The following is a 12,747-nucleotide window of genomic DNA, read 5'->3' as shown; positions in this document are numbered from 1 at the left end:
CAGCTACTTGGGAGGCTGAGACTGGAGAATTGCTTGAACCAGGGAGGTGGAGGTTGCAGTGAGCCGAGATCACACCACTGCACTCCAGCCTGGGCGACAGAGCAAGACAACATCTTTAAAAAAAAAAAAAAAAGGAAAAAATGTGAGAAGACTACATTATAATTTGAGATATATTAATAATAACAATACTGAAGCACTCTTTGTTAAATGATATTCCAGGAAATCATATCTATTTATTACAGTTCCTTTGGGCACAAAAATCTAACATTTACATTTGTTTATCTGAGTCTTTTCATTTTCATTCTTGCAAACTTTCCAGGTTCTGATTATTGATTCTAGAGATAGTTCTTTCTCATTTTAAACCTTTTTTCAGTCTCTACAGGGCATACCTTTCTAACCTAAAACCTCTCTCTTATATGCAAAGAGTGTAATACACTATGACACTTTCTACCTGTACTCCCTCTGGGAGCAGAATCTTTGTTTTGTTCTTCCTTCGTGGGGGAAAAAAAAAAAAAGAGAGAGAGAGAGAAAGACATGTTTGAAATCAATAATGAAAGTAACATGGGAATTAAAGTTATAGAGCTAGCCTTGGCTGCCCAGGAATGGAGGCAGAATGATATAAAGGTAGATGAGGATGGCTTCATAAATGAAAATGCAGGTGGCTTGTTGGCAGACAGTACACATATTCTCTGAGATTATTTTTCTCCTTCTACCTAATAGTTCTGTGTTTACCAGATAGGGCAAAAGTGATGAGAGAACAAATGCAAATTGTCAGGGAGCAAATTTAAAGAAAAAGCCTCTCCATCTTTCCTCACTTTTCCTTCATGTCAATATTCTTGCCTCTGTGAAGATCTGTATAATATCATAACATACACCAATTTTTAACCCAGGGCAGGGAGAGGTAAATGATAAGCTTTTTCAGCTAGTTGGGAGTCAATATTTTTTCATTTTAATTCTTCACCACATGAGTCTCCCTGGACAACTTACTTCCCTTTTGCTTCTTCATCTGTAAAATATTCATCGAGTCTAAGTTGCCATAAGTTACAAGACTTTCTATTACTTTATGTGCCACACTAAGAAGAAATTTATGATTCAGTGCTTTTTGTTGTTGTCATTGTTTGGCATCCCTGGGTGGGTCATTAACCGTCAGTGCTTTTATATCACATTGATTTATCCTATGTTATTGTGTGTATTTGAATAAGTTAAAAATAATTGGTACCATCAACCTTCTGGGTTTATAAGGAATAAGTAGAATAATGTGCTTAAGCTGATGAACACAGTGCCTAGCACATTGTAAGTACTCAATAAGTGGTAGCCATTATGTTGATGTTGATGGTGATTTGATCATGAGCACTCTCTTTTAAGTGGTGTTCATTGTTTAGGTTGTTCTTTGGGGATCAGAATCATTAATAGGTTATCTTGATGAGATTTATTGGTGGTAGTCAGAATGCCCACTCATTTTGAAGCTGAAGTAGCATAACAGTAAAATAACATGTTTAGTTGATTTTCAGAGGTAATTATTTTAATGAGTAGCACTTAATTGTCAATGAAATTTGTTCATAGACTATTGTTGAAGTTACCTCCAGGAATAAGTTGTATTGACATCAACCTCCTGGGTTAGTTGAAGTCACTTTTTATGATGAGAATTTAGTTCAAGTATACAACATGAGTAATTTAGTTCAAGTATAGAACATGTGAAACTTAGTAAAATTGTACTAGTGATATTATGATATGAAACCTCAGGTTTTAATTTTTTTTTTTTTTCATTTTCTGTCTATACAGGAGGCAGACAGTGGGGAGGAAGAATGCCGGTCACAGCCCAGGAGGTATGTTTGTTCATTATATCCTACGGCATTTTTGTTATAGGATATTTTTGTAGTAGTTATTGTTTTTTCTCTAATTCTTTTTCAGTATTATCAGATTAGCTTATCCTTGTTTTCCAACATGCTTCCTTGGTCTCTCAAAAAAACCAGATTGCAGCTGGGCATGGTGGCTTGTGCCTGTAATTCCAGCTACTTGGGATTGCTTAAGGCCAGGAGTTCAAGACAACGTATCAGGACCCTCCTCTCTTTTGAAAAAGAAAGAGTGGGAGTGATTGCTTTAGGAATCCAGTTACTGACTCAGAAAGATTTTAAAATGGTACACTGGTTTAAAAAGAGGCAGAAAGGTCAATTTTGGCTCAGTTTTCACCCAAGCATCCAAGGAATTATCTTAGGGTAATAAAAAAGCAAATTTTCCTTACCTTTTAGGAAAATATCAACTGAAGAACATTTCAGCCTTCAGTTTTGTACTTGTGTTTGTCATTCATGTTTGACAAATTTTGGCAATTATTGCAGATTGGTAAATATTTGACTTTGTTGTTATACAAAGGGTATACTGAGTAACATACCCAATCTTTTAAAATGCAGTGAAACCTTTTTACCCCCCCCCTCATGGAATAGTGGGCATGTTGTTAGAAGGGTGCCAGTACCCACTGACATTAAAAGAAAACAATTGTGAGAGAAATCTAGGAAGTATAAAATAACATTTATTTTATCTCCTTTAAGGGGTTTTTGAAACTCACTCCCTCCCACAAGAAACAGGTCTGGTAAGTTCTAGATGGTCATTTCAATGTTACCAAACTTGTATCCTCTGAACTCAAATGAGCCATTCTAGATGATACAGAGAAAGGATACAATAAGCATGCTTATTGTGAAGAAGCTGGCTAAAGGGAATGCTTCTTTAATAATTACCAGGCGCAGTGGCTCACGCCTGTAATCCCAGCACTTTGGGAGGCCGAGACAGGTGGATCATGAGGTCAGGAGATCGAGACCATCCTGGCTAACACGGTGAAACCCCGTCTCTACTAAAAATACAAAAAATAAGCCGGGCATGGTGGTGGGCGCCCGTAGTCCCAGCTACTCGGGAGGCTGAGGCAGGAGAATGGGCGGGAACCCAGGAGGCGAAGCTTACAGTGAGCTGAGATCATGCCACTACACTCCAGCCTGGGCAACAGAGCGAGACTCCGTCTCAAAACAAACAAACAAACAAATTATTATTATTATTATTATCAGGTGTTTGTTGATATATACCTCCTTCTTGTAAACTATAACTTAATATAAAAATAGTTCTTTTTCATCAGTAACTGAGATTATTGGCAGTATTTTTCCTGACTTGGTTATCACATAAATTTTGGGCTTAAAGCTTAATTTCTCAGTGTCTTTAGCAAAGAGAAGTGTCATTCTTTTGCATAGGGCTAAGGAGATAGAAACCCAAAATAAATTTTAACTGAATGTGTACCAGAGGCATCATAATCATATTCCCATTAGAATGAAAAAAGAATTCTTATATTTTCTAGGAGGTCAGATTTAAAGCTCTCTGGGTCAATTTCAAGCTTTACATATTGACTCAATATCCACTGGAATAATGTTGTTCCAAAAAAATTACCTAATGATGAGGCAATGGAAGTCTATTCTGTTATTCACAGTACTGAATTGTCAAGCTATTAAGAACTATAAAGTCCGGGCACGGTGGCTCATACCTGTAATCCCAGCACTTTGGGAGGCCAGGAGTCTGAGAACAGCCTGACCAACGTGGTAAAACCCCGTCTTTACTAAAAATACAAAAAAAATTAGCCAGGCGTGGTGATGTATGCCTGTAATCCCAGCTACTCAGGAGGCTGAGGCAAGAGAATCACTTGAACCCAGGAGATGGAGGTTGCAGTAAGCAGAGATCGCACCACTGCACTCCAGTCTGGCCAACAGAGCGAGACTCTGTCTTACAAAAAAAAAAAAAGAAGAAGAAGAACCATAAAGACCTGTTTTTAAAGTTTTTGGCAATACTTTGTCACTTTGACCAGCAGAGGGTTTTTGCAGGCTTCTTTTATTCACAAGAAAAGGATTACTTATAGAAATAAGAAATGAAGAAAACCTAGTAGCAACTATTAAAAAATCAAAATTTGCTAATCTGTTGTAATGTCTTATATTTAGTGTGTTTGCCAAGCTATTTCTAAATCTAAAGGCTTTAGTCTGACTCAAAGCAAAGAAACTTATCTTACCTGCCAGTTGAATGCCCCTCGTAGCTATATGGTAAGAGATTGATTTTTGTATGTTTGACTGCTACAGATTGTTTGGAGTTCTCCATCACTTACCACAAAATAAACCAGCATTGAATCGTTTCATTAAGTGTGCCCAAACTCATCTGGTCAGTTTGTAGGTTCAAATGTATCTTGTAGTAGGAAATTAAATAGTAAACAGCATATCATTAAAATTAAAGGCCAGTTCCAGGTAACAAAAAAGACATTGCATTAAGAATCTATTATTTTGGCCGGGGGCAGTGGCTCATGCCTGCAATCCCAGCATTTTGGGAGGCCAGGGCAGACGGATCACATGAGGTGAGGAGTTCAAGACCAGCCTGGCCAACATGGTGAAACCCCATCTCTGCTAAAAATACAAAAAATTAGCCAGGTGTGGTGGTGCATGCCTGTAGTCCAGCTACTCAGGAGTCTGAGGCAGGAGAATTGGTTGAATCCTGGAGGTGGAGGTTGCAGTGAGCTGAGATTGAGCCACTGCACTCCAGCCTGGGCAAGAGAACAAAACTACGTCTCAAAAATAAAAATAGTAATAATAATAATAATTTTTTTTTTTTTTTCCTGAGATGGAGTCTCGCTCTGTCGCCCAGGCAGGAGTGCAGTGGCCGGATCTCAGCTCACTGCAAGTTCCGCCTCCCGGGTTCACGCCATTCTCCTGCCTCAGCCTCCCAAGTAGCTGGGACTACAGACGCCCGCCACCTTACCCGGCTAGTTTTTTGTATTTTTTAGTAGAGACAGGGTTTCACCGTGTTAGCCAGGATGGTCTCGATCTCCTGACCTCGTGATCCACCCGTCTCGGCCTCCCAAAGTGCTGGGATTACAGGCTTGAGCCACCACGCCCAGCCAATAATAATCTTATTTTAACCAAATGCCATTTATTGACAAAGTCATAAAAATAATCTTTCAGACCAGGCGCAGTGGCTCACACCTGTAATCCCAGCACTTTGGGAGGCCATGGCAGGTGGATCACCTGAGGTCAGAAGTTTGAGACCAGCCTGGCCAACATGGAGAAACCCTGTCTCTAGAAAAAATACAAAAATTAGCTGAGTGTGGTGGCATGTGCCTGTAATCCTAGCTATTCAGGAGATTGAGGCAGGAGAATCACTGGAACTCGGGAGGCAGATGTTGCAGTGAGCTGAGATTGCGCCACTGCACTCCAGCCTGGGCAACAGAGCAAGGCTCTGTCTCAAAAAAAAAAAAAAAAAAAAATCTTTCAGTACAATTAGACCAAACTATGATGGCTTTGTTCACAGATAACAGTCATAACTACAAAAATAGATAAATTAGACTACATCAAAATTTCAAACTTCTGTGCATCAAAAGACACTATCAACAGAGTGAAAAGGCAACCCATGGAATGGAAGAAAATATTTGCAAATCATAAGGGGTTAATATTCCAGAATATGGATATAAAGAACTCCTACAACTCAACAAAAACAAAACCCTAGTCAGTCCACTATAACAAAATACCTAGACTGGGTGGCTGAAACAATAGGCATTTATTTCTCACAGTCCTAGGAGGCTGGGAAATCTAAGATCAAGGTGCCAGCATGTTCATGTGCGGGTGTTCTTCCACGCTTACAGACAGCCACCTTCTCTCAGTGTTCTTACTTGGTGGGGAGAAAGAGAGAGCATGTTCTGGTCTCTTCCTATTCTTATAAGGACATGTCACAGGGGACTCACCATCATGACCTCATCTAACCCTAACTACCTCCCAAAGGCCTTGCCTCCAAATACCATCACTTTCGAGGATAGGGCTTCAACATATGAATTAGCAGGGGGCACAAACATTAAGTCCATAATATTTTGCCCGGGAACCCACAAAATTCATGTTCTCATATACAAAATATATTCATTCCATCTCAACATCCTTAAAAGACAAAACATTCCGGCATCAATTCTGAAGCCTAAAGTCCAAAGTTTTATCTAAATATCATCTAAATCAGATATGGGTAAGACCAAGGATGATTCATTCTGAGCCAACATTCCTCGCCAGCTGCGAACCTGTGAAATCAGGTAAGTTAAGCACTTCCAAAATACCATGGTGAGGTAAGCATAGGATAGATATTCCTATCTCAAAAGGGAGAAATCAGAAGGAAAGTAGGAGTGATAGGTCCCAAAGAAGTTTAAAACTTAGCAAGGCAAATCCCATTAGGTCTTAAGACTTGAGAATAATCCTCCTTGGTTGATGCTCTGCTCTCCAGATGCACTTGAGTGGCAGTGTCACCCTTATTGCTTCATGTGGTGGTCCCGCCCCTTCAGCTCAGTGGAGTGCCATCCACAGGTCTCTCTACAAAAGCCCTGCCCACACAACTCTGCTGGGCAGTGGTCCTAGCCTTTGAAACTGAAGTGAAGACAGCCTTGCTCCCTGATCCCCACCCTTGGTGGGCGTGATGAGAGTAGAAGCCCTGATGATCATCACTGAATTGCCTTTGGGGATCTTTCTTCCCCTTTCTTGAAGGATAATGCATAGTCACAGTCTTCCTTTATTCCATTTCATTTTCTCTGTTTCCCTTAATCCTAGCTTGCAGTATTTCTGTTTGCATAATCCCTTCTCTATCCTGGCTTCTATTGAGATGGCTGATTAGGCCTGTGGTTCACACCAACACTACCATCCTTATATGGTCAGTCAGCCACACTGTTAGTGTTCCCTTCCAAACATGCTTTCTCATTTTTTGCAGTATGCACAGGCCGAGAATGTTCCAAGTAAGTTCTGGTTCCCTTTTGCTTAACAATTCCTTCTGCAATTCATTTCTCTCTTTTTGCATTTTATTATAGCAGCCAGATGGAGTCAAACCACTCCTTCACCACTTTGCTTAGAAACCACTGTAGCTGAATGTCCAATTCCATTGTTGCAAGTTCTACCTTCCACACAATACTAGAACACAAACACAATCCAGCCCGTTCTTTGCCACTTTATAACAAGGATTGCCTTTTCTCCATTGTCCACTAATATGTTTCTTGTTTCCATCTGAGTCTTCGTTAGAATGGGCTTTTCCATCCATATTTCTACCAATATTCTGTTCGTGGTTCTTTATGTATTCTCTAAGAAGATGGAAGTATTTTCTCCAGGTCTCCTCTATCGTTTCTGAGCCCTCACCAGAATTACCTTTAGCAGTCCCTTCATGGCAGTCTTGACTTTTTCTAGCATGCACCTCAAAACTCTTCTGGCATCTACCCATTACCCAGTTTCAAAGCCTCAGCACCCCATTTTTCATTACCAATATCTGTATTAGGCAGGATTCTCTAGATAAATAGAACCAAAAAAGGGTATCTCATAGAGAGAGTTCCAGTCCAAGTCCAAAGACTTAAGAACTAGGAGAGCCAGTGGTGGCTCAGTCCACCATTCGCTGAGTCCAAGTCTGAGTCCGAAAATAGAAGACCAGTGTCCTTGCTCAAAGGCAGAAGGAGTGGCTTCTCCCTTATTCAGCCTTTTGTTCTATTCAAGCCTTCAATAGATTGAGTGAGGCCTACCTACACTGGAGAGGACAGTCTGCTTTACCCAGTCTACTGATTCAAAGGTTAATATTATCCAGAAACACCCTCACAGATAAGCTGAGAATAATATTTAACCAAATACTGGACATCCTGTGGCCCAGTCAGGTTGATAGTTGACACATAAAATTAACCATCATACAACCCAATTAAAAAAATAGAAAAGAACTTGAATAGACATTTCTCCAAAGAAGATAAACAAATATGCAATAAGCATATGAAAAGATGCTCAAGGCTGAATGCAGTGACTCATGCCTGGAATTCCAGCACTTGGGAGGCTGAGAAGGGAGGATTTCTTGAGCCCAGGAGTTTGAGACCAGCCTGGGAAGCACGGCAAGACTCCATCTCTACAAAAGATAAAAAAAATTTAGCCAGGTGTGGTGTCATACACCTGTCCCAGCTACTCAGAATGTTGAGGTGAGAAGATTGCTTGAGTCCAGGAATTAAAGGCTGTGGTGAGCTAAGAAGGTTCCACTGCACTCCAGCCTGGGTAACAGTACAAGACCCTGTCTCTAATAATAATTAAAAAAAAACCTCAAAATCACTAATCATTAAGGAAGTGCAAATCAAAACCACAGTGAGATATACTACCTCATACCCATTAGGATGGCCACTATCAAAATAAAGCATTGGTGAGGACATGGAGAAATTGGAAGCCTTGTGCACTATTGGTGGGAATGTAAAATGGCATAGCTGCAATGGAAAATAGTATGATGATTCCTCAAAAAATTAAAAATAGAATATGATCATATGATCCAGCAATTCCACTTCTGGACTCCTGGGTAGATACCTAAAAGAATTGAAAGCAGGGTCTCAAGAGATTCATATACCCCTGTTAATAGCAACACTATTCACAATAGCCAAAAGATGGAAGCAATCCAAGTGCTCATCAATGGGGAATGAATAAACAAAATGAGGTATTATATGTACAATGGAATATTATTCAGCCTTTAAAAAGGAAATTCTGACATGCCACAACATGGGTAAAAATGAGGACATTAAGCTAAGTGAAATAAGCCAATCACAAAAAGACAAATACTGTATGATTCCACTTACATGAGATACCTAGAATAATCAAATTCATGCGGACAGAATCATGGTGACTGGGGGATGGGGTGGGAGGTTACTGCCTAGTGGGTACAGAGCTTCAGTTTTGGAAGATGAAGAAAGTTCTAGAAATGGATAGTGGTGGTGATTGCACAATATTGTGAATGTACTTAATGCCAATGAACTGTACACTTAAAAGTGGTTAGGATGGAATTTTTATGTTTATTTTACCAGAATTAAGAAACAATGTATTTATGCCATACTAGCCCCTTTTTGTGATTGATTGATTGATTGAGACAGGGTGTTGCTCTGCCACCCAGGCTGGAGTGCAGCGATACAGTAACGGGCTCAGTCAGTCCTCCCACTTGAGCCTCCCAAGTAGGAGGCATGCAACACTATGCCCAGCTAATATTTTCTGTTATTTTTGTAGAGACAGGGTCTCCCTATGTTGCCTAGGCTGGTCTCAAACTGCTGGGCTCAAGTGATCCTCCTGCCTCAGCCTCCCAAAGTGCTGGGATTACAAGTGTGAGCCACCATGGCTGGCCACCTTTTTGTGATATTTAAACTCCAGCAATATTTTTTTTTTCTCAGAAGACAGGCATAAAAAGATAACATAATTACAGAAAATCATGTTTTATATCATTAACTGTTGTCACAGAACTTTTCCTTAGTTCAGCTAAAGACGGGGTCTTTGTCCCATGGCCACAAAAATTTTGGCTCACAGACGATTAAAGGGTGAGAATAATGGGATTTATGGGGCAAAAAGGAAAACAAAGGGTGAACAGGGACTTTCTGCAAGGCTAGAATTCCTGCTGGTTCGCTTCCTGCCTTGCAGTTTGAATCCCTGGTTTCACAAAGGAAGAGGAGGGGCCAGGCTCCGCCCCATGCAAATTGTGCGAACTTCCCGAAGCTCCACCCCAGTATGCAGGCTGGCTGGAGTTTTGCCAGGGAACCTTTCCAACCTGTCTGTGAAAAGATAAATGGATGACATGTGATGCCAGTATTTCTTTTGCATATTTATGGACTCAGCTTTTTCTTGTGTGATGACCCACTTTGCTGACTGGGGAATAGCCAGGAAGATAACTATAAAAGTAAACCGGCTGGGCGCGGTGGCTCGCGCTTGTAATCCTAGCACTTTGGGAGGCCGAGGCGGGCGGATCACGAGGTTACGAGTTCGAGACCAGCCTGGTCAACATGGCGAAACCCCGTCCCTACTAAAAATACAAAAATTAGTTAAGCGTGGTGGCATGCGGCTGTAATCCCAGCTACTCAGGAGGCTGAGGCAGGAGAATCACTTGAACCCGGAAGGCAGAGGTTGCAGTGAGCAGAGATGGTAACACTGCACTCCAGAGCCTGGGCGACAGAGTAAGACTCCGTCTCAAAAACAAAAAATAAAAAAAACATGAAACGCCAACATTCAACCATATTAACTGTAAACAGCTGTCTCATATGGGTCAACCTATTACCATTATAAGATGATAAATAAAAATGAACAAGATTGCACTAAAATGTATCTTTGCAATCTCAGGACACCTTTTTTAAGGAGAATAGTGAATAGGTATGGTAGGAAATAAAGTACTTTGAGATCTTAATTTAATTTTAATTATAGAAGAATTATTTCATTCTTGTGTGTGCCAACCCCAAGATAAGAATTGTATAAAGGAGTTTTACATTTCTTCTCTCAATTCAAGCAATACATATAATATATTATACTTTTTATTTTTTAATTACTCTGAAAATGAAGAAATTATTTTTCATGTTCAGCTGAAACCCTCCCCTATTTTTAAGCCTAGTTTCTTCCTCTTTAATCTTTCATGGACATAAAAAATTACTCACTATCTGCTGAAAAAAATCTTTACCTTGGAAAATTTGGTCTTTATGAGGGAAAAATTAAGCAAAATAAGAACAAAACAAAAAGAAAATTTGGTCTTTTCCCCAGTTGTTTCAAAGATAGCAATGAAAATAAAATTTGCAGCAGAGGAGAGGAAAAAAGCAATGTGGGCCAGAGAAGTCTCATAAAACCTCTTGGAAGAGCTGAGTCATGATGAATGAATGGGATTTAGATAGGAGAAGAGAAGGGTAGCATTCCAAACATAGGAGAGTAGGGAGAATGGAAGGATATCATCAAAACTCTGAAAATAGGCGCTAATGTGTTTTAGGACAGTAACAAGGTAACTGTGTATACCTTAAAAGCAGAGGAGTTTCGATTTGATAGATCTATGTGTAGAAGAATGACATAACTAATTCTAAATATTACCAGCCATTATTTAGGAGGTCATAAGATTCACAACTTCCCCAATTATTTTTTATGTTATGTTATGTTATGTTATGTTATGTTATGTTATGTTATGTTATTTTTGAGATGGAGTCTCACTCTATCACCCAGGCTGGGGTGCAATCTCGGCTCACTGCAACCTCGCCTCCTGGATTCAAGTGATTCTCCTGTCTCAGCCTCCCAAGAAGCTAGGATTACAGGCGCCCATCACCATACCCAGCTAATTTTTGTATCCTGACCTCAAGTGATTCAGCCGCCTCGGCTCCCAATTACTTTTTTTTTTTTGAGACGGAATCTTGGTCTGTTGCCCAGGCTGGAATGCAATGGCACGATCTTGGTTCATTGCAACCTCCATCTCAGGTTCATGCGATTCTTCTGCCTCGGCCTCCTGAGTAGCTGGGATTACAGGTGCATGCCACCATACCCAGCTTATATTTATTTTTAGTAGAGACGGGGTTTAACCATGTTGGCCAGGCTGGTCTCGAACTCCTGACCTCAGGTGATCCGCCCACCTTGGCCTCCCAAAGTGCTAGGATTGCAGGCATGAGCCACTGTGTCCAGCCCCCAATTACTCTTAAAGGTAACATCACTATTGTGAACCTAAGATCAGCCTTTTGAGATGCCTTTTCAGGTGTGATGGTTAATCCTCAGTGTCAACTTGATTGGATTGAAGAATACAAAGTATTGATCCTGGGTCTGTCTGTGAGGGTGTTGCAAAAGACATTAACATGAGTCAGTGGGCTGGGAAAGGCAGATCCACCCTTAATCTGGTGGGCACAATCTAATCAGATGCCAGCAAATATAAAGCAGGCAGAAGGACATAAAAAGGACAGACTGGCCTAGCCTCCCAGCCTACATCTTTCTCCCATGCTGGATGCGTCCTGCCCTCAAACATTGTACTCCAGGTTCTTCAGTTCTTCCGTTTTGGGACTCAGACTGGCTCTCCTTGCTCCTCAGCTTGCAGATGGCCTATTGTGGGACCTTTAAGTTAATACTTAAAAAACTCCCATATAAATATATTTATATAGAGTTCTGTCCCTCTAGAGAACCCTGACTAATACATAAGGTTTTTCCATTTCTGACAACCAGATGACCCCACATGGACCTGCCAACCAGTTCTATGGTCCCCACTCAGGAACTGACTCGGCATAAGAGAATAAATTCAACTCCCTATGATTTTATCTCTGAGCCAATCAATCAGCACTCCCAATTCAATGGTCCCCTACCCAACAAATTATCCTTTATACCAAAACTCTGATCCAGGCCAGGCACAGTGGCACATGCCTGTAATCCCAGCTACTCGGGAGGCGGAGGCAGGAGAATCGCTTGAACCCAGGAAGCAGAGGTCGCAGTGAGCCAAGATCGCACCACTGCACTCCAGCCTGGGCAACAGAGTGAGACTCCGTCTCAGAAAAAAAAACAAAAAACAACTCTGATCCTCAAGTTTTCAGGAAGACTGATTTGAGTAATAACAAAACTCTGGTCTCACACACATACACAAAAGAAAAAATGTATAACATGACTGCCAGAAGGAGTCTGGCAGTATTATACAGCATGAGGGGAGGGGAGGCAAGAAAACTATCAAGGAAGCTGTTGCAGTTATTCAGGCAAATGGCTAGTTCCTGTGTGAGAGCAGCATGAGGACAGGGTTTATGTCTTTTACTTGGGTATCCAATTAGCATGTAGTTGGCACTCAGTAAATGCTTAGTGAATGAACAGGAATAGAAGAATATTGATTACTGTACTACAAATAATATTAGTTAAGAAAGGGAACTCTGTCAGAAGCCATATGAAGAGTTTGCCTTTGGATATGTGAAACAACAGGACAATATTCAAGTAGAAATAGTTTGAAGGCAGTTAA

General features: G+C 40.7%; 1 protein-coding gene across 3 annotated transcripts in view; it reads left to right on the top strand.

Annotated features, from left to right (window-relative positions):
* The window catches only part of SSH2 (slingshot protein phosphatase 2), a 302,660-nt gene that overhangs the window by 131,703 nt on the left and 158,210 nt on the right, over positions 1–12,747 (top strand). For 2 of the 3 annotated variants that reach the window (XM_008010924.3, XM_008010921.3), the window contains one exon: positions 1,783–1,826. In XM_008010924.3, the coding sequence (XP_008009115.2) occupies positions 1,783–1,826 (44 nt within the window). Of the gene's footprint in view, positions 1–1,781; positions 1,827–12,747 lie in introns of those variants that run through there. The other variant, XM_073004801.1, reaches the window with a different exon arrangement.

The sequence above is a fragment of the Chlorocebus sabaeus genome, chromosome 16 (assembly GCF_047675955.1).
Source record: "Chlorocebus sabaeus isolate Y175 chromosome 16, mChlSab1.0.hap1, whole genome shotgun sequence".
Taxonomy (NCBI): Eukaryota; Metazoa; Chordata; class Mammalia; order Primates; family Cercopithecidae; genus Chlorocebus; species Chlorocebus sabaeus.
This window is presented reverse-complemented; position numbering and strand designations above follow the sequence as displayed.